Raw genomic sequence first — 22,424 nt, forward strand, 5'->3', positions numbered from 1 at the left:
AAATATTTTTTCTCTAGAATTTTTTTTATAGATTATAATCCGATTTTGTTTAAACATTTCAATTTGTCCACCAATATTTTTTCCCACGCCCATAACTATAACAAATATATTAGTGTAGTCATTCTCCCACTCTAATCAACGTCATACAAGTGTGTTTCATAAACCAAAAAAAAAAACTAAATATTAATACCCACAACCATTATAGAATTGCAATCATATGGCGAACATACATAGCACTATCACATATAGCGATTTAACGCAATCTGATTGGATGGATTCACTTTTACTATTCGTCAATTTTAAAGCAATGACACGTCACGTCACATTAGTCACTTTCGGATATGATAACAAAATTGGTTAGCCATAAATGAATGAAATAATACACGATATGGCTACATACATACATAAATATTTCTATATTTGGTTAGATTGACATTTATTATCATTATGCTTAGCATTTTCTATGTATACTACACAAGTTCTAAACAAGGGTTCTTTTTTATATCGTTAACAAATAAACCTCCCAACAGCTTGTGTTAGCATAAAGATTTACAGAAGGACACATTTTCAAAGATTAAACATTAAAAATCAATTGGTATACATATATACATACATGGTCACATAAAAGCATTTCTATAAAACAATGGACAAACATAAGGAGCTTTATTACTATGGGAATGTTGTAATCGCTTATTAGAGAATCGATTGCAAAAATTCTCTGCAGCCTCCTTCGAAGGTACTTGTTTTTGGTTTTGTTTGTAAAGGGACGAAAAAAAAAGAACAACAATGACTAGCATTGTTTTTGTTATTGTTTACACTCCCTACGCCACCCTTGGACATGCTTACATATCAGTAGGCAAGATATCTGGTATTAGGTATTTACATAACTCATTTTCATCGTTTACAAATACGACTTTTTTAGCCGTATTATCATCGATTAGTTGTCGAATTAGAGGCCATACGGTTGAAAAGATGCCGGGCGAATTGATGATGAGACATATGCCCAAGCGTTCCGGGTAATGTTTACTCAAAAGCCAAATTAAGTTCTTAACCAACTGCATATCCATACAATTGATATTGAACTCGGCTAAATCGAACACTATGCATAGCCGGTCGGTTACTTCCTCAAAGCATTTCTTACAGGCTTCCTCTAAGCATTTGACTATGAACTTGGTCAATTCATCAATGTCCCGTTCACTGGAATTATGATTCTTTGCTGGTATGTATACAACGGGCCTTCCAATACAATCTCGGTGGCGTAGAACTCGGGCTTTATCTTTGTATTGCTCTAAAGATGCCACGCTGTCTAGCGTCTCTACACCATACTGCTCCCGCCATTTGTTAGTCTTTAATATTGCCTAGGGGGATCAAGAGGTGAAAAATTAGGAATCTCCCATTTATCTGAAAAGCGAACTACCAATTTACCTGAAACGAATCATCAACAGTTTTGAAGGCTCTTAAATAACGTTTGAGGGAGAAATCATTATGGTACTGTTTTGGATCTGCTTGTGCTATTAAATTCATACGTTCCTTCAAATCTTTCAAATCATTCTCATTAACAGGTGTGATTTCCTCCATATTGAAACTGTCCGAATTAATTTACAAATGAAACTGCTATTCTTGGTTTGCCAAAAAGTATACCGTGTTATCACGTTTATTGCAAAAAAAATAAAACCATTCGAAGATTGTTTATCTTGCCGTCTAATAAAAACAGGCAAATGTTTCGAATTCGTCTACGTTAATACAAGTGTGTCAAAGAATTGTTGTTCCGTCGTTTTGTTTGCCTCTGCTTTCTTATTTGATTAATAAATATCCGACAGTGTTGCCAATTTGGTGCTTTTAGCACCAAATTTAGTACTTTTTGATTTCTAAAAAGCACCAAATTGCCTTTTTGGTGCCTTTTCAAAAAAAGCACCAACTTGGTGCTTTCTGGCATTTCATTTAGTGCTTTTGGTGCTTTTTTTTATTTTGAACAGTATTAAGTTTAATTGATACAAAAATTTTGATTAGACTTTCAAGAGCCGAAGAAACTCAAATTTATTACCAAATATAGAATTTTATTGTTATGAAGTTGGTATTGATTATTTTTTAATTAATATTGTTATTTAGGGTATTCTGTAGGAAAGTCGAGCGATGAGTGTCGAATTTTCGAATTTGGTAAAGATGTCATTAAAAACGTTTGTATTAAATTCACAAAAGCACGCACAACTGAAATAAGACTCCTTCCATATACTAATATAGACTCCTTCCATATATTAATATAGACTCCTTCCATATATTAATATTTTGAAAGTTGAAAAACATCACTGATCAAAATGAATTGGACGAAAGCATTAAAACTGATCAAAGTGTATACTTGAATAGCGGTTCATAATGGTGAGTACTAAGTTCGAGTTTTGCCGCTAAAGTGAAAACTATATCAGTAAAAAAGGCATAAAATTATGCATATTTGCTGCAAATTTTATTATAACTTGATGGAGAATAGCCAAAAGCAAATTTTCAAAAAGTTTGTATTCCTTAAAATGAATTATTAAAGAAATTGTAATTGTAAAAAAATGACTATGTTAGCAGCTAAACTCGATCGTAATACCCACCTTAACTTCTTAAAACTCAATTCACAAAAGTTCTATAATAGGTACATCTTCGGAAGTTTTTTTTTTTTTTTTTTTTTTTTTTTTAGTAGAGCATTTCATTTTCGATTTTGTGGTGGAAGGTGGTATGTTAGAATTTATAATATATTTTTGGTGCTTTTTGGCCTTGGGGAGCTGGCAACACTGATATCCGATTAGATACAGCGTTGCCATATCCTAATTTTTAAACAATGTTGCTCATACAACGTTTAAAGCGAATACCACCCAATAAACACAGGATGAGCGTCCCAATAAACACAGGATGAGCGTTTTTCAAATGCAACACCTCTTCAGTTTGAGGGTAAATATAATTTTCAACATAAATTCAACTTGACTTGAAATAGCTCATCTTCAATACATCTTCAAATTGTTTGCGAATTACTTCCAATTTGCCAAAATGTTGACGAAATCTTTGAAAAGGTGTTGAAGATAATATGAGAAAACTTTGACAAAACACTACCCTAAAATGCAACGAAAAAACCATGTGGTTTTCAATACTTATTTGTGCAACGAAGTTCGTGGTCAATTGCAAGAAATTAAAAAAATGGAAAATTTTAGACAAATAACCAAATAGTTTATAAAAATAGGTAAGTGAAAATAAAAAATGAAATAAAACTTTAAGGAAGTCACTAAATGTATATCTCTTTGCAGAAAACTAAAATCTTTGGATGCTACATTCTTGCAAACATTGAGAAGCTGACAAATGAAAAATGAGTGGCTTATCGACAAGAAAAAGTTTCCAGAAACATTACAAGTGCAACCAATTAAAATTGTTAAAAACAACAAATTGTTGAGATCAACAACTTCTGGATGAAAATGAGCATCACATCGTCAGTTTAATTCATATGCTATTATCAGTTTAAAATGGATATTTTGTGAATTCCTTCTGCTGGAAATCAATTCTAACACGCGGTCCAGTACGTTCCTAATTTAAATTTGCCCGCATGTTAATAAATTTTAATGCTGTTTTATGACACCAAAAGGAAGGAAAACGAATTATCCAATCCCACGGCTGCGGGTTCTACGCACCGGATTGACCCGATGGATACCAGCCATCGGCCAGCGGCTGCCACCTCAGTGTACGTGTTGTCTCGTCCGTTACAACAACAACAACAAAACGAATTATCAATGCAAAAGTGTTTACTAATAATGTTTAAGATATTTAAAGTTCTCTTCTTCTTCTTCTTGGCAAAGCAATGCTAAGCCAAATCCACCCTCTGTGGACAAACGTTGAAAATTGTGACCAGAGATGCTAGATCTATTATGCCACAATTGTTGGGATTTTTCAATTAATCATGGGTAAAATAAAATTCAAAATCCAGATGAGAATCTACTAAATGGAAATTTTCGCTTCGGTAAAGAATGTGTAGAGTAAGCCATAAACGTGCAAGTTATTAGTAGCCAATAACTCGCAAATTGTCTTGTTATTCATATCAATCTGATTCAGAGTTCTGATCAATTTTCCACGAGCTTCACTATCCGTATTGGGACAGTCAAATGTGATGTGATCAATTGATTGAATTACGCCGCAGTCACAGATGTTTGTATCTATCATTCTAACTCTATGAAGGTGTTGTCTCGTTAGTATATGACCAAATCGGAGCCTGCAAATCATAGTAATGAATTTCCGGTGAAGGTGAAGTTTGTGGAACCATGGATTTCTGTTTACTGTTGGAGTCATAGTATGTAGTTGACGCCCATATGGCGAGTTATCCCATTTTCGTTGCCATGAGATAACGGCCATAGCTTTGTCAAAGGACCTAAGGTCCTGATGATGTATGTCCGGGTATTCATGAGTATCAGTATGATTCACTGCAATTCTGTCTGCGTAGTCATTCCCTTCTATACCGGAATGACTAGGAACCCAAAGAAAATGTATAATGAAGTCAGACCGTTGAAGATCATTCAGCTCATTCTTAATTCTAAGAATACAGGGATGAGTTCTGTTGTTGTTGTGCGACTTCAGCGCTTCTAGAACGGATCTGCTATCGGAGATTATAAGAAATTTATCAGCAGTTCCAACTTTAATAAACAAAAGCGATTCCAATATTGCCGTGGCCTCAGCGGTGAATATTGGACAAACTTTGTTAAGGGAAAAGGAAGCTTCAATGTCCATACTGGGTATCCAGAAACTGCAACTCGTCTTATCGATTGTTTTTGACCCATCAGTAAAAATGCGGGTGAACTCGTTCCATCTGTTCTCTATTAAGCTTGTGTATTTCCCGTTGATACGATCCAGGCTCGTTGAGCCCTTTTTAATGTCTAGGAATTTAACAGGTGGAGTAAGCATGTTTGACTCACGTGAAATCTGATATCTGTAAAGTCTATGATGTCTTTCAATGGTGAACTTATTCATTTTCTCATAATAGCGTTTCAAAAAACGTCGTTTCCTGATGAGACGATTGCTACATTGATCAATAAACTTGTTTCGCTGTTGATATTAGTTTATTAATGAAGACATCTGAAAGATATTGCAGCCTTTCCGGAATTGGTACGATACCTGCCTCCTGTTCCAAAGCCATCGTGTGGGTTGATATCATCGCCCCTAATGCGATTCGTATGCATTTATATTGCAGTCTTTGTAGTATCAAAAGATCATCACTGTTGCACTCAAGAAGCAGCGGAGCCATGTATTCAATCTTAGGCCGTATTAGTCCCTTGTATAACAATAATAGGTTTTGTGGATCTGCTCCCCATGTTACTCCACAGAGTGCTCGAAGAATATTCATATAGTGAAAGCAATTCCTACGAATGTTTCGTACATGTTTTTGAGTCTTTAAAGACGACTCTAGTGTAAATCCAAGAAAATTGAAATCGTTCACAAACTCTATTTGCTCGTTTCCAATACGTAAATCTGGCAAGGCAAAGTCATTACATCTGTTTGTTGGTGGAAAAATCATTGCCTTTGACTTATCAGGTGACAGGGAAAGTTGTAAATCTGCTAATCGTATTTCTATTATGTTTACAGATTCCTGGAGCTTTACGATCGCCTCTCTGAGAGAGCTGGCGGAGCAGAAAACGACCAGATCGTCTGCATATCCTAGAATCTCGGTGTCTAAATTGTAGAACAAGGAATTAATGTATACATTGAAACTTAAAGGGCTTAAAATTGACCCTTGGGGGGTTCCAGTGAATGAAATCCTTTCTAACGGAACACCTTCCATTTCTACTATAAGCCTCTTGTACCGGAACATACAATGCATCACATTACACACGTGTGAGCTTATCCCTAGTTCCCGATATTTCTCAATAAGCAAAGTAATGTTTACGTTTTCGAAAGCACTTTTTACATCCAGGAAAAGAGCCGCTGTGTACTTTTTCTTACTTTTGGCTACATTTATTGCCGCCCACAAAGCCATTACGTTGTCGCGAGTGGATCTGCCTCGACGAAAGCCCGATTGAGCATCGCTTAAAGCGTATGTTGACTCCAGTTGATGTTCTATTCGATTATATATCATTTTCTCAAATGTCTTTCGTAAGCAAGATATAAGAGCAATCGACCTATATGATTCCGCTTCGTCTGGAGGTTTGCCCCTTTTGTGTAACGGCGTTATTTTATATTTCATCCATGATAGAGGAATCTCACCTGTATGCCATACAACATTGTACATCTCAAGAAGTTTCTCCTTTATGTCACTATCAAATTGTTTCATATGTCCATGCCGGAAGCCGTCTAGGCCCGGTGAAGTGTCTTTGCTAGTTGATATTGCCAAATCTAATTCTTGAACTGTAAAAGCGTCATCCGAAAGGTCACTTTCTAAATAAACTTCACGTATTGGACCCGCAGGGCCACAAATTTTGTTACAAAATTCCTCAGCGCAAGATGTGGGAAGAGCGGGAGATGAAGGAATATTCATACCACGAAATTTTTTTATCGTTTTCCATAATTCAGTTGGACATAGGTCAGAATCAATATTTTCGCATATTGCCTTCCACCCTTTTCTCTTTTCCTTCTTTATTGTATATAAATATATCTTCTTCTTTTCCATGAGGAATTCGAAGTTCCGTCGAGATGGTTCTTGCTTGAATCTAGAGAGAGCTCTTATCTGTGCTGCCTTTACTTGATTACACTCTTTGTTCCACCACGAGTTGCCATCATACTTTTTCTTTTTAGTCTTGGTTTTAAAAGTCTGGTAAAACCTATCAGCAAACATGTCGAATCCTCCTTCGTCCATAATCTCTTGAACACTGTCATAGTTTAAAATTCGCCTTACTTCTTCATTTAGAATGTCTCTTGGGATGTTTTTTGGCACGCCGTATGATACCTTCTGGTGTTGAACTGGTCTCATTTGTAATATTATCTTAATCACACAATGGCTGCTACCCAAGCATTCATTTAAAGCTGTCCAAGTAGAAGCAAGAGAAATCGCAGGGCTACACATCGTCAAATCAATTGCGGTAGGATTGGAACAGCCAAAGAATGTGTTTGATCCATCATTTAGTAAAACTAATTGATTGTCTTCTATGAAGTCCATGATAATGTTTCCCTTCTCATCATTTCTTTGAATGCCCCAGTGTGAGTGATGAGCGTTAAAATCGCCACATATTATATGTCGCATTTGGTTAGGTATTTGGCCGGTTATATTGCACAAGTCGGTGCCGTCAAATGCAGCCGACGGCGGTATATATATAGATAGTATAGCAATTTTTCCCAAGTGTGTTTCGATAGTACATCCAATAATTTCAATTCGTTCATTAGTTGTTCTTAGCGGGAGAACAGAGTATCTTAAATGTTTTTTGAGTAAAATGGCCACACCACCACCGTAGGTGGCTCGATCTTTCCGAAAAATGTTATATCCAGATATCTCGTATTTATCGTGAGGCTTTAAAAAAGTCTCAGATATACACGCGACATCAATGTCCTCCGCACTAAGAAATTGTTGCAATTGTGGTTTTTTATTCCTGCAACTGGTTAGATTCGTTTGGATTATCCTCATCTTGATCTAACCCCTTTGGTGTTGAATTAAGTTGATCGATTTTTGATTTTCCGCCATCATGGCGTGAACGAATTGATTTTTGGAAATTCTCAAATGAATCTTGGGTATACTTACAGGTTGTCTTAATTGGGTTTCGAAGGAAAAATTGGTGTCGCCTCCTCAGAGGCTGAAACGCGAATAATGTCAAGAGGTGGTGCCTCCTCAGAGTCTGGAAAATCAATATTGTCAGGAGTCACTGAGTGTGTTTCCTTAGCAGAAGATTTCTTCCTTGCACGCGCTACCTTACGACGTTTGTTTGAGATAGGTGGGAACTCGGATTCATTCAAAGAGAAAATATTATCTGCTAATAATACCTCAGGAATGTTCCCGGTTTTCCGCGGTGTTTCCTTTTCCGCCTTCGCCTTTGCTTTTTCGCGTAATTGCTTTCGTATCTCACAGTCATAATACTTTGCATCATGAAACTTATGGCAATTTACACAAACAGGGGCATTGTTACATTGCCCGTCATGATTCCTGCCACAACTAGAACAAATTCCCTTTGTGCGCCGACAAACAGCTGATGAGTGGCCATAGCGCCAACACTTCTTGCATTGTATGACAGGCTCAATAAATGGTCTCACTGGATATATAACTTTATCCACAGTGACATGAGAAGGCAATCTATTTCCAGTGAAAGTCACCGATACCATATCAAAATCTTCTCTGTTGCCCTGGTCGTTCGGTTTCGTGAAACGCTTGACCTCCACTATTTTCACATAATCCGCAATAGAGCCATATTCTGGCAGTTGTTTAATCTCTAAACTCTCATACAGAAATTTCTCGGTATACTCCTCATCAGCAGGTATCTGGATTACAGATTTGATCTCGCAGAGTTCTGATGGTATAAAGACCCTGAACTTCGGACACTCATTAAAATCGGATATAATCCCATTTATAACATCCCTCTTTTTGCTGATGATACGTAGTTTCTTTCTAGAAACGAAAAAAATTTCCATATCATCGTATTTGCGGTATAGTTCCTTAGATATCTTAACCGTTGGAAGAGACGAATCTCCTTGATGAGCTTGTATAATGGCCTCGTACCGGGCCCTAAAGTCATAATACTGTCTCTTCCTAGGTGAAGGAACCTTGCGGCCTTCACCTAGCTCAATAAATACGGTTTCAGGCCAAACCATGTCCCCAAAAGGCTTCCACAAGATTTGTGCCTAATTATTCCAGAAGATTTGCTAGATTAAGTAATTTAAATTTTTTTTAACGTGCTTTCGTGATCAAAAGCTCACCGGAAGTCCTGACATTTGTTTTTCATATTTAAAGTTTTGTTGTATGTTTTTTTTTTTTTGTTCTTATTTCTTGATATGTTTAATAAGATTATTATTTATCAATTGGTATTGTAATGTATTATGTAGTGTAGTGTATTATTATATATTTTATTTTGATGAAAATGAATAAATTATACAAAATTCATAGAATTTTGGCTTTGACTTTCAATTTGAAGTGGGGATATCATTCATACAAATTTAGGTTGAAAAGTATTTGCAACGATGTTAATTTTGAATTTGACTCGCATCGAAAATTGTTTGACAAATTATTGAGTAGCGATGCATTTCAATTTGAGGATAACACTTGAGATATTATTGCTAATGTGTTGAATTTCACTGTTGAGGGTAATGTCTGTTTTTTGTTGACCAACGCGATTTTCTCAACAATTTCTCAACTTGAATATTACCCTAATCCTTTGAAAAAATGTTTGAAAAATTGTTGAAATTTAGCATTTTTCAAACGTTTGTGTTTATTGGGATGTACCTTGCAACTTGTAACTCAACATCAATCTTTTATTAATGCACAAAAATATGTTAACTGTGATAGTCGTATAAATGTTATATTTTGGAGAATTTATAAATGTTTAATAAAATTAAAAAAATATCTGAACAATCGTGTTTTACTTGACCACAATGAGTCTTTTACAACTATCTTAAAATGCACTTTTTCTGATTATTTGAAGGGGCTCTTATTGGCGTCCTTCTAAATGTATCCAGAAGGGCACCTAATAATTGCACTCATGCGATACTTTTTTGTAGTAACTTGGCATGGTACAACTACTCAATAGTGACGGCGCTTTTCCGAGGAGGTTTGGATATCGTATACGACTGTTTTCGACGTAGTGGGGACTCTCAGAACCGCCCCCAAATTAAAAAAATGTTTAATGCGCTTTACAGACTATCAGTTATTCCGGACGACACTGCTCGTGTCGAACATATCTCGACAAGTAGTATCGATCCGACACACTGTAAGATTCTTTACAAACACCGACATTTCGTCCGGAATAACTGATAGTCTGTAAATCGCATTACATAATTTTTTAATTTTTACAAGAAGCAAGTTACATGTTTCAGCATCTATCAGCCAGTGTTTTTATTCTCGATGGAGGCATCGTGTCTGGAAAAATATCTGAAAAACTATCACTTGTTGTTGTGACATTTACGAGTCTGTGGTAGCGATGAGGATGAAATGGAACTTTGAAATGCTGGCAGGGATAATAAAAACTTTAAGGAAGTCACTAAACTCAAATCTCTTTCTATAAAACTAAAATATTTGGATGCTACATTCTTGTGGCTTTTCGCAAGAAATCATCATTTAAATTTGGTAGAAAATTTATGTTTTTCCGTAAACGCGATTTTATCTATTTCCTATTTCCCAACATGAATATTACACTAATCCTTTGCAAAGATGTTTGAATTTTTGTTTTTTAATTTTACCAAACATTTGCGTTTATTAGATAATGTTTGTTTTGTTTCTCATTTTTGGCTAAACCTTTGAAAAAACTTTGAAAAAGCGTGTTGAATATAAGCATATCTCCAAAACTACCCAATAAACACAAGCATTGGGAAATGCTTATATTCAATACGTTTTCAAACATTTTTTCAAAGAATTAGCTTAGAATTCAATTTGAGAAATTGTTGAGAAAATCGCGTTCTCAACAAAAAACAGACATTACCCTCAACAGTAGAATTCAAGACGTTAGTAACAATTTCTCAACATAGTAGCAACAACTTTTCAAACTAAATTTAATTTTAATGTTTCAAACCCATTGGAAAATTTGTTGAAGGCAATCAATATGCAAGGCCATTTGAACTAATGTTGATGGTGGGATATAGGCCGGTATGCACCTCTAGCGAAATTTTCGGTAGCAAAAATTTATTTAAGTCTACAACAAAAAAAACAGGGCTGTGTACACAAATTTTAAACCAGCTAATCGCTTTTAAAAATTGTTAATATATGTTCCAAATATTCCTCAAATAAATTGTTTATTATTTACAGACCTTTTAAAACTTTTACGCACACAATGATTGTAATAAATTAAATGTTTGCTGCCAAAATATGCTTTTGACAACCCTGTTATTTTCATTAGAGGTGCGTACCATCTTACGAAATTTAACGCTACCGAAAATTTCGTTAGCATAAATAGCAATGCGTTTCTTATGGGAATGAAATTTTTCGCTAGAGGTGCATACCGGCCTTATGGCGTTATGCGCTTTACACACTATCAGTTATTCCGGACGGAATGTCGGTGTTTGTAAAGAATCTTACAGTGTGTCGGATCGATACGACTTGTCGGCGATGACTAAATAATCGGTAAATGTGTTATCGATCCCATAAAAATTCAGCAGTATCGATTATGCCTTCGGACTTAACTTATAATGTGCGCAATATATGGGATAGGTTCAACACGAGCACTGTCGTCCGGAATAACTGATAAACTGTAAAGCGCATTACCTACGAAAAATGCTCATGCTTGTGTTTGTTGGGTACTGTTTATTGAGATTTCTCGATATGGTGATGATATCGATTACGATTTTGTTATCTATCGATATCTGAGTTAATCGGTAACATAATCATAATAAGTACCGATTACTGATTACTTAATTAGTACAAAACCAGAGTTACCGTAGTTGACAAAGTTCCCCACAATTCAATTAATTTGCTTTGTGATTTATATACAAATGCATGACTTTATTGATACTTAGGGTTATGATATTGACCACAATAAATTAAAAGAGTCTCATGGAATCAACAAATTCCATATTTGTAGTTTCTTCTTTGTTAAATTGCACACTCGTCCTGGGTGCATTTTCTGGAATTTGCAATCGGAGATGTGTATAGTTTCACTAGTAAGAGATCTGGTAACACTATATTCTCCTCGTGTTTCGTGTTCGTGTGTAATGAATTTATAACAACCAAAATAATAAATTCGGAATCTTGGAAGAAAAAAAAAAAACAGAAATCAAATCAACGAACGCATGCAAATATTGGTCAAACAGTCTAAATTCCATTCAGCCGGAGTATTGAAAAATCACCTTCGACGTTAGAAGTCCATCTAGGGGGACAAGCTGATTTTAGTGTGTATTGTGTGTGTCTTGTGTCTGCCACGAGCTGAGCTCTGTTCTGGACATACAGACTGGTAGACTGGAATTCGAAAACAAGTGAACTTAGTGGATATATATATATACATTTTAGTTATCATCTAGACAAAGTCGTCAATGCATTTTGAAAGACATTTCTGATGAGACACTTCAAGGTCTTGGAAGTCTGGTAGTAGTTGCGCACGCACGCAATAAAAGAAAATCACAAAAAGTTTAGTTATTGTTTGTGGATTGGATCACTCACTCACTCACTGGTGATTGGCATTGGCATAAAAGAAAAAATAGTCACCAATAATAGCAAACAAGTGAAAAGCTAGGGAGAAGAAGTAGCTTGACGAAAAGCAATTGTCTCTGCGAGAGTTTCTTTGTTATACGTGTACTTTGTTTCACCACCATTAGCACGCAGATTCACGGTGAGGTCCATTATTGCAGCGCTCTTATCACCCCATCATCCACGTTATTTTGCCGTTCAAAATATTTTGGTGCAAGTGCAGTGCTGTGTAACAAATGGCTGACGTGAGCGATCCCAATGAACTCTTTGTTCTCGAACTCCATGAGGACGAGAATCCCCGTGATTCAGATGATGATAAAATTGAATTGGACGATGTAAGTATAAAAGGAAAACAATAGCATATAACCTCATGTCTCCCCCACGTCTGCCCGCCCCCTGTCTTCTTAACCGTAAACCATTGTTACAAGACCAACAAGACAACTTAAAGAAAAACATGCTGTCGATACTTAATTACGTATTTATATACAAAATAGTCTACACGTCTCTGCTGCGGTGAACGTTGTGCAGCGACGTCGTTGTGATGGCGCAGCACATAAGCTCTTCAACACACGGAATACAAAAAGTAACAGCAAAAACAAAAAAAACTTGATCAATTTGTGAATGCCAGGCATTCGCATAAGAATTATAGAATGTGCAATATCTTGGTATGCATTTTGTGTGACAAAATTATTCTTTGCTCGTAAATGTTTTTGGTTTTGTTTTTTTATAACATATTCAATGGGAATTTTAATATATAAAACATAATACGGAAGATAAATCGAGATACTGATCAGTGAAATTAGCGCATGTATCTTTAAAACATACAATGATTTGACTATGTGATCACCGATTTATTTGGCCAACAATTTTGACTAAATAATTATTGATGTTTAATCCAGATTTTTCATTTGCATTGCATTTTCTATAAAGTCTTTGGGAGAGAGTATTTGTACGTAGATGAAAAATCTATCGTTTAAAATGTTCTAATATGACGTGTTTTTAGCCTTGCATACTGTAACTGATTAAAATCAAGGCCTTTCTCTATCATTTCCTATATGATTGAATGAATGCACATGCTAATTCGGTGGGAGACACAAAGAAAATACCTATGTGGTGTTAGGGATTGTATATTCAGAATAAAAAAAAATAATTTTCACCGTTTTCTCCAAATTTTGAAAAAATACACTTTTCGACTTATCAACGTTTGCCAAAGTCTACTGTTCCAATAATATGCAATAAAAACACGAATCAGTTTTATGACCTACATAGGTTCATAAGCGTAGGAAGGCCTCTGGGGAGGGAGCTTAGACCCCCCCAGAAAAAATTTAGCCCCCCCCAGAATTTGAAAACCTATTTACTATTTTTATTTTTCGAATTACTTGGGTTGTGGTAGCAGTTGCCGATGGCAATGTTTGAAGTCTGATATTTATGAAATAGAGCTGTGATTGAACTTATGGCTTAGTTGAATAACTAATAGCCTGTTTCTGTATGTCGAACGAGTTCAATCGATGACTGAAATGCATAGAAACAGCTGTTTTTTGGTTATAAATTCAGCTGTTTGTTTCCATTTTAGTCGATCCACAGAGCTCATTCGACGTACATAAACAGGCTGTAAAGCTCCTTTATTATATTGTTTAGTCTGGTTTAGTCATCTTAATTAAAAAATAGTAATTGGTATTAAAACTATTCTTTCATAAATTAATATGTTAATAATGCTGCAAAAAAGCGTCGCCAAAAAAGAAGTGAAAATGTTCTTTTTGGGTCCGGAAGTGGTGCAAAATTGACGGAGAAGCGATGAATGTAATAGGAACTCGTCATAGAACGAATGTCCACCGTTTCAACAGCCGTTGCAATAAATTTGCATCACTTCTTACGGTGTGATCCATATTGTTGTGTGATATTTTCCCAAATAAATAATTTTTCATTTTTCGTTTTTAATTTGATTTTTGGTCGAACTTTTGTTAGAATTATATAAATATTTATAAAGACCTCGAGCTTCAAGAAACATTAATTTATAATAATTTTTATATTTTTTTATGATTTTTAATGCATTCTAACGCTTGTTTGAATATTTTCAAAAATTATCGATTTTTCTATAATGGATTTAGCATTTTTGTGGCAAAAATTGAATAATTTTTACAATTTTATTTATTCTTACTCTTTTTTAAACTATTTGAAAAAAGAAAACAAAAATTACGCATTATAATATGAAAAAACTGAAGTAAAAAACTTCCTGTGCAGTTAATATAATTAACTTCTTTGTGAGGACATTTTTGGAAGTGCTTTTAAAGTTGTGCCTTTAAAACAAATCCCAATTTTTTTGCTGGGAAAAGTGTGGAACTACTTTTAGTTGCTTTATTATATATTATTTTGATGTCTATTTTTGTATTCTTTTTTATGAAATAAAACAATAATTGAACCTATAAGTTCAGTCTATAAATTTTTAGCTAGGGGGGCTATAGCCCCCCCCCCCTAGGAAAATTGTCTAGCTACGCTAATGCATAGGTTGACACTTTTGTGTTTTTTTTTTGTTTTTTTTTTTTGATACATTTCGACTGCAAAAAACACCGTGGCACGACCTCGAGTCATTTGGTACTTTTTCATCACAATGACTCTATATTAGAGTTATTCTGCTCTAAATGTGAACGTTTCTCAGATATCAACCCAACTCTAATAATTGTAAACAGCGGACATTGAAGATATAAACATATACCAAAATGAGGATATTTTAGTTTTTATTACAGGATCTCAACATTTTTGTCAATACCAAATGTGAAACGTGATATGTGATTTTTTTTCCGCCACACTGAGGAACAGAGTATTATAAAATAGTGTATATATTTAAAACGCCCAGAAAGAGACGAAATACACACATGGTGTCTTTAGCAATAATACTTAGAGATGTCCCTTGAGCCGGTTGCCACTGTTGGTAGAATACTACAAAAAATTGTATATTTTTTATTGTTTTGTAGATTGGAAGAATTCTAGATTTTGGTAGATTTTGCAAACTGGTACTTCTTCATAAATTTTCTATTGAAATAAAAATTTTACAAAATTTTCTATAGAAATAAAATTTTTACAAAATTTTCTATAGAAATAAAATTTTTGAGTTTGGCAAAGAAAAAGAGATACGCTTGCAAATTTGTTTAGGCAGTAGCCGACTATCAAACCTTTTTTCGGAAGGTTCAAGTGTAATTCACTTTGGGTTGAGTGAATTACCCGAATTTATTATCATAATTGGTTGATAGTTTTGCTGCAAGTAGAGGATGCTGATGAGGAATGTCGTAATTCCGAAACAGCTGTATATCCAACCATTTTTAATACATTTTAAGTACTTTTGCGTCAACAGCATTTATCATCCCTGATGTATATCGGCTTAGCCGTCACGCCGCCGAAAGCAAAAATTTCAGCCGCTGCCGACAAAAATGGGTCGGCTTCATTCTCTGGCCACATGGTTATAGTCATGAAAATTTATTAATTTAATTAATTTATTATACATATTATCTAATATATATGTTTATACTTATTGAATTGTTCATATTCATATTTAGTAGTCCGTGGTACATTATATAAATTAGCCGCTTTGTGGTTTCAAATACATAATGAAAATAAATAATAAAATATCATGTATGGTAACCAATGTGGGAATGTCATAAATCCTCTTGTTAAGCCCTTTTTTACCCAGTTTTTCTGGAATGTGATGGAATTAAAGATTAATTGTATTAAGATTGTTAGAATATCTATTTGTTAGTGTCCTTCAATACTTTCCAAGACGACCAGGGGTATTTCGATCCATATATAACTATTGATTATAAATATTCGTATATATGGAATTATGATTGATTACATTTTGCAATGGCTATGAATTTGCACCCTAACATCATATAGTCCCTAATTCAAATGGCAAAATGTTCCTGATAACAATTGGAATCCCTTCACATTAGCCATAAATCAGATTTTCTATTGCAATTAACTGCGCCCTTTATTCCCACGAAATAATTAACATATAGTATAAAAATACTTGTCGAACATATTTGAATTTATTTGTATTTAAGTCCTTTTCAATAACTGATAAGAGCGAAGAATCAAACCTATCAATTTGTTTTGTTGTTGTGGTGCTTGTACTCTGCTTAGTTGTATTTTGATACTCAAGTGTACCTGACTGAGTTGTGTATATAATCATATTACAATATGGATGTAATGTTGTTGTTGTGGTGCTTATTAAAAATATAAATAAAACCATTTTTTGTTTTTGATTACTCAATATGAAATTTAGCTCCAATAATAAAAATTTACTTTTTGCTATCAATACAAATTTGTGGCAATTGGCGCGTAGCAAATGTCATATTAGCTATGATTAGAATAGGTATTGTACGCGAGTTTATACACATGGAAATGAATTTAGTATTTGTTTTATTTTGTTTGTCCTTTGTTTATTTCATCACCACCACCACCACTACTTTTTTCGCTATTTGAAGATTTATATTTTGTCTAAATATTTACAAAAACAAAAATCAACTGGAGAGCACATTAAGAAGTTTCAAATTTTCCTATTTTTTTTATTTGCTATTTTTGTAAATCTTATCAGAGTTGAATGTAGACCATTTTTCTTGGACATTCAATGATAAGACCTGGTTTTAAATTAATTCCCCATTTTTGTGATATTCTGATGATAATGTTGTTTATGTTCTGTTTGATCGGTAAAAAAAAGATTTTAAGTTTTATAAATAAAACAAAAAAATAAAACACTCACAATTACAAAGTGTTTAGTATCTTTGGAAATAGATAAAACGTTTATGCAATAGCCAATACAAAGCAAATGTATATTGGCTCAATCAAAAATTGTAATTGATCTTTAAAAGCCATATAATTTTCCGTTCACAATTTGTGAAATTTAAAAAGATTTAAGATGGTGGAAAAAGAAACGCTGTCACAAACGCAATGCATATGCTTTGGTTCATAGTCCGGTTGAAAAACCACTATCCCCTGGGTATGCATCGTGGTCCACGAAATTGTATTATTTGTTCTTTAGAATGCGAAGGTATCTTCAATTTTTACCACAGCATTATTTCTACTAAACGACAGAGATGTCAAAAAGACCCAAACCATCAATCAATTCCATTTTCTTTCCTTTATTTGTCATGAAATTTCGTAAGGAAGGTTCTAATAATGTTACGTTACACAGAAAAAATATCACCAACATTTTTCCAATTAAAATTTTAACTGAATTTTAAAATATATTCAATTAAAATTTCAATTGATTCAATATTTTTTTTTTTAAATTGAAACAAAAATCAATAACAAAATTTTAAATTGGGTTAATAACATTTTTAATTGAATTTGGTGATTGAAAAAGAAAATCTTGTCAAAATTTTATTTCTATAGAAAATTTTGTCAAAATTTTATTTCTATAGAAAATTTTGTCAAAATGTTATTTCTTCAGAAAATTTTGTCAAAATTTTATTTCTAAAGAGAAAATTTTATTTCTATAGAAAATTTTGTCAAAATTTTATTTCTATAAGAAAATTTTGTCAAAATTTTATTTCTATAGAGAAAATTTTGTCAACATTTTATTTCTATCGAAAATTGTGCCAAAATTTTATTTTTTGTCAATTTTTTTTTTATCAAAATTTTATTTCTATAGAATATTTTGTCAAAATTTTATTTCTATGGAAAATTTTGTCAAAATTTTATTTCTATAGAAAATTTTGTCAAAATTTTATTTCTATAGAAAATTTTATCAAAATTTTATTTCTATAGAAAATTTTGTCAAAATGTTATTTCTTCAGAAAATTTTGTCAAAATTTTATTTCTAAAGAGAAAATTTTATTTCTATAGAAAATTTTGTCAAAATTTTATTTCTATAAGAAAATTTAGTCAAAATTTTATTTCTATAGAGAAAATTTTGTCAACATTTTATTTCTACCGAAAATTGTGCCAAAATTTTATTTTTTGTCCATTTTTTTTTGTCAAAATTTTATTTCTATAGAAAATTTTGTCAAAATTTTATTTCTATGGAAAATTTTGTCAAAATTTTATTTCTATAGTAAATTTTGTCAAAATTTTATTTCTATAGAAAATTTTATCAAAATTTTATTTCTATAGAGAAAATTTTGTCAAAATTTTATTTCTATAGAGAAAATTTTGTCAAAATTTTATTTCTATAGAAAATTTTGTCAAAATTTTATTTCTATAGAAAATTTTGTCAAAATTTTATTTCTATAGAAAATTGTGTCAAAATTTTATTTCTATAGAAAACTTTGTAAAAATTTTATTTCTATAGAAAATTTTGTCAAAATTGTATTTCTATATAAAGAAAACTGAAGTACGTGCGTAAAATCTACCATTTTTGGTAGAATTCTACCAACCGGCCTGTATTTTCGGTAAAACTGAACATGTCGCAATCGTACCATTAGAACAACGCAGAACCGTCAATTCTGAATGGTACACAAACATTTATTTGCCAGTTGACTTTCAAGAATTCAGGAAAACCAACCGCCGAACACGGATCACTCGAAACAAATGAAGTTTTGAGCACTGAAAACATCCATCCGCCGTATAGTCGTGACTTGGCACCGATTGACTTCTTTTCATTCACGTACTAAAATGAAAGGTCAACGTTTTTCGGCATCTGAAGCAGTGGTTGATGCGTTCAGAATGCAAGTTTTGGTGATATCTCAATCAGGGTGGCAAAAGTGCTTCGACAATTGGTTCAAACGCATGCAAAAGTATATAGATATTAAGGGGATATATTTTCAAAAACAATAAAGCGATTTTCGGGAAAAATAAAAGTTAAGCCTTGTAAAGCTGATATACAGTTTATTTTGGTATTTTTAAATGTTTGTGATCATTAAATGGTTGGCATATATCGAACCCCCTCTCGAGGTGTTAAATATTTTAAGTATATGAATGTAATGCAAATATCGGTTCTATATATATATAACAACAATGTTATTATCTATATAAATTATGATCTCTATGTTAATTGAAATATTATTTATCACATTCTCTGTCATCTATAAATATATGGCCCGCTTGGTAAATTTGATTTAAAATAGTTTAGTGAAGATATTTATGACGGAAAACTATATCTGAGAATGAGATTAGACTGTAAATCATTTGGTAGTTGCTTGTAATAGTTTTTTTTTTTTTGTTTAATGTATTGAGATTATCACATAGATGTGTAATACGCTGATAGTTTTATCTTATAAAACTTTGATATATGATAATATTATAGTTTTTGTTTCCTATTTGAGAATAATAAAGTTATCTCATTATATTTCCATTAGATTATGGAGACCAAATAAAGTGAATGATTACAATTCTAAAGGTGTAACCGAGTATACGGTTTCGACAAATATTCGGTATTGGGTTTTCGGAATCAATAAATTGTTAACAAGACCAAGGCGATGTTCATTGGTAAGCTACCGCCTATAGATGTTATCTGACGGATTTATATACCTTTTCATCAAGGAATCTACAGATTGTTAAACCAATATTTAAACCGATATTAGAAAGATCGTTTCAAGTTACAATCGCAAAATAAAATAGCAAAATAGACTTTTCAACTGTTTGCATTTTCGGCTTAAGATGTTTTTGAAAATGGACTCAAATTGCCTAATTCTAATTTCAATTCAAAATCGTCTTTTCAACTTTTTCGTGGTTAACATTAAAAGTCGATTAAAAAAAACAAACAAAAGTCAAATTTGAGAATTACAAAAAGTCGCCTTTGAATTTTGATGCCCGATTCTATGTTTAACTAAATGACAAGGGACCTTTTTTCACCGAGGCCGAAGACCATTTTAGATTACTTCACCATTACTAAGAGGAGATTAACTACCGCTAAAAATCTTTAAGGTGTTCTAAGACGAAACTTTTTGTAAAAAGGTCGAAATATGTTCTCTTTCTTGTAGAATATGCGGACATTTTTTAGAATTTTGGCCGGAATATAACCTTTTTAGATTCTTTTGTAAAAAAACAGGCAGCAGTTCGAAAAGGTTTTAAATTCTGTTGAGAAAGTAATGCCTCGCACAGGGGCAAATTAAGGGCATTTTCAGCACTGCCGACAAACGAGAGTGTTTCGATTTCTCCAATTTTCGAAAACCAGAAAAGTTGACTTTTCAAAAAACTCAATAGTTCTACTTCTACAAAACTCGAAAGGTTGTCATTTTGATTCTGATTACAATCCCTAATGCTAACCATTACACGACGGTGGCTCCTAGCATATTTATCTTATATTTATATCTCGCCCTCCTTATATATCCCTAAAACTGTTTATTATATATATAATAGTAATTACATACTAATATTAAAAAACATTTCTTCTTTTCAGGTTGATCTTGAACCGGAATTAAGTATTAATCTACAGCATGAGTAAGTAAAATTCATAACATTAATATTAGTTAAAATGTTGTATAGAAATAAAATTTTGACAACATTTTCTATAAATAAAATTTTAACAAAATTTTCTATAGAAATAAAATTTGGACAAAATTTTATATAGAAATAAAATTTCGACAAAACTTTCTATAGAAATAAAATATGAACAAAATTTTCTATAGAAATAAAATTCTGAGAAAATTTTCTATAGAAATAAAATTTGGACAAAATTTTTTATAGCAACAAAATTGTAACGTTTTCTATAGAAATAAAATTTGGACAAAATTTTCTATAGAAATAAAATTTCGACAAAATTTTCTATAGAAATAAAATTTTGACAAAATTTTCTATAAAAACAAAATTGTAACAAAATTTTCTATACAAATAAAATTTGGATAAAATTTTGGCAAACATTTTTATAGAAATAAAATTTTGAGAAAATTTTCTATAGAAATAAAATTTTGACAAAATTTTTTATAGAAATAAAATTTTGACAAAATTTACTATAGAAATAAAATTTTGACAAAATTTACTATAGAAATAAAATTTTGACAAAATTTACTATAGAAATAAAATTTGGACAACATTTTCTATAGAAATAAAATTTTGGCAAAATTTTCTATAGAAATACAATTTTGAGAAAATTTTCTATAGAAATAAAATTTTGGCAAAATTTTCTATAGAAATAAAATTTTGGCAAAATTTTCTATAGAAATAAAATTTTGGCAAAATTTTCTATAGAAATAAAATTTTGACAAAATTTTCTATACAAATAAAATTTGGACAAAATTTTGGCAAAAATTTCTATAGAAATAAAATTTTGAGAAAATTTTCTATAGAAATAAAATTTTGACGATTTTTTTTAGAAATAAAGTTTTGACAAAATTTTCTATAGAAATAACATTTTGAGAACATTTTCTATAGAAATAAAATTTTGACAAAATTTTTTATAGAAATAAAATAGTGACAAAATTTTCTATAGAAATAAAATTTTGACAAAATATTCTATAGAAATAAAATTTTGACAAAAGTGTCTATAAAAACTAAAGAAATAAAATTTAGAGTTTCCGTTCAGTTTTCATATTCCTCTTTATTTATTTTAGTTAATAATAACAATCCATTTAATGAGATTTTATCACAGGATATTACAACAAATGAGACTCTTATTGAACATATACATTATACTAGTTATATATACTAGTTTTAAAGGCAAAAAATAGGTAAAAATCTTTATATGAATTAAAAAAAAAAATTCAAATATTATTGAAAAATTATATGAATGTAGAAGATTATTAAGTTTAATAACTTAATACAAACATATATTTTCTATTTGATAATTGTGCTGTATACATAGAGTTAGTGTGGTCGTTCCACACAGGATCTTATTAGGTCTCAAAATTTTATTTCTTTAGAAAATTTTCTCAAAATTTTATTTCTATAAAAAATTTTGTCCAAATTTTATTTCTATAGAAAATTTTGTCTAAATTTTATTTCTATAGAAAATTTTGGTACAATTTAGTTTTTATAGAACATATTGTTACAATTTTGTTTTTATAGAAAATTTTGTCAACATTTTGTCAAAATTTTATTTCTATAGAAAATTTTGTCAAAATTTTATTTCTATAGAACATTTTGTCAAAATTGTATTTCTATAGAAAATTTTTTCAAAATTGTATTTCTATAGAAAATATTATCAAAATTTTATTTCTTTAGAAAATTTTGTCAAAATTTTATTTCTATAGAAAATTTTGTCAAAATTTTATTTCTATAGAAAATTTTGTCAAAA

General features: G+C 31.9%; 2 protein-coding genes and 1 long non-coding RNA gene across 3 annotated transcripts in view; 1 reads left to right on the forward strand and 2 right to left on the reverse strand.

The window, feature by feature from the left end:
- Window positions 1-393: 393 nt before the first annotated feature.
- LOC142234128 (uncharacterized) lies at window positions 394-1,806 on the reverse strand. Its single transcript, XM_075305207.1, has 2 exons — window positions 1,426-1,806; window positions 394-1,358 (listed from the first exon to the last, which is right to left on the reverse strand). The coding sequence occupies exons 1-2, from the start codon at window positions 1,576-1,578 to the stop codon at window positions 843-845; spliced, it is 669 nt and encodes a 222-aa protein (XP_075161322.1). The 5' UTR covers window positions 1,579-1,806; the 3' UTR covers window positions 394-842.
- A 9,739-nt stretch (window positions 1,807-11,545) lies between these two features.
- LOC142236918 (uncharacterized) lies at window positions 11,546-12,044 on the reverse strand. Its single transcript, XR_012722258.1, has 2 exons — window positions 11,923-12,044; window positions 11,546-11,823 (listed from the first exon to the last, which is right to left on the reverse strand). It is a non-coding gene; the product is annotated as an uncharacterized LOC142236918 (long non-coding RNA).
- S6k (Ribosomal protein S6 kinase) overlaps window positions 11,806-22,424 on the forward strand; it is a 38,548-nt gene continuing 27,929 nt past the window's right edge. The window contains exons 1-2 of the mRNA XM_075308199.1: window positions 11,806-12,594; window positions 20,592-20,632. Of these exons, the coding sequence (XP_075164314.1) occupies window positions 12,496-12,594; window positions 20,592-20,632 (140 nt within the window). The 5' untranslated portion in view covers window positions 11,806-12,495. The remainder of the gene's footprint in view (window positions 12,595-20,591; window positions 20,633-22,424) is intronic.

This window comes from Haematobia irritans, chromosome 4 (assembly GCF_050003625.1).
Source record: "Haematobia irritans isolate KBUSLIRL chromosome 4, ASM5000362v1, whole genome shotgun sequence".
Taxonomy (NCBI): domain Eukaryota; kingdom Metazoa; phylum Arthropoda; class Insecta; order Diptera; family Muscidae; genus Haematobia; species Haematobia irritans.

Bases quoted from the DNA above. Each gene is read 5' to 3' on its own strand.
- LOC142234128 (XM_075305207.1), bottom strand. From the start codon at position 1,578: ATGGAGGAAATCACACCTGTTAATGAGAATGATTTGAAAGATTTGAAG. The intron at 1,359-1,425 runs GTAAATTGGTAG...TGATCCCCCTAG, and splicing joins CTGTTGATGATTCGTTTCAG to GCAATATTAAAGACTAACAA.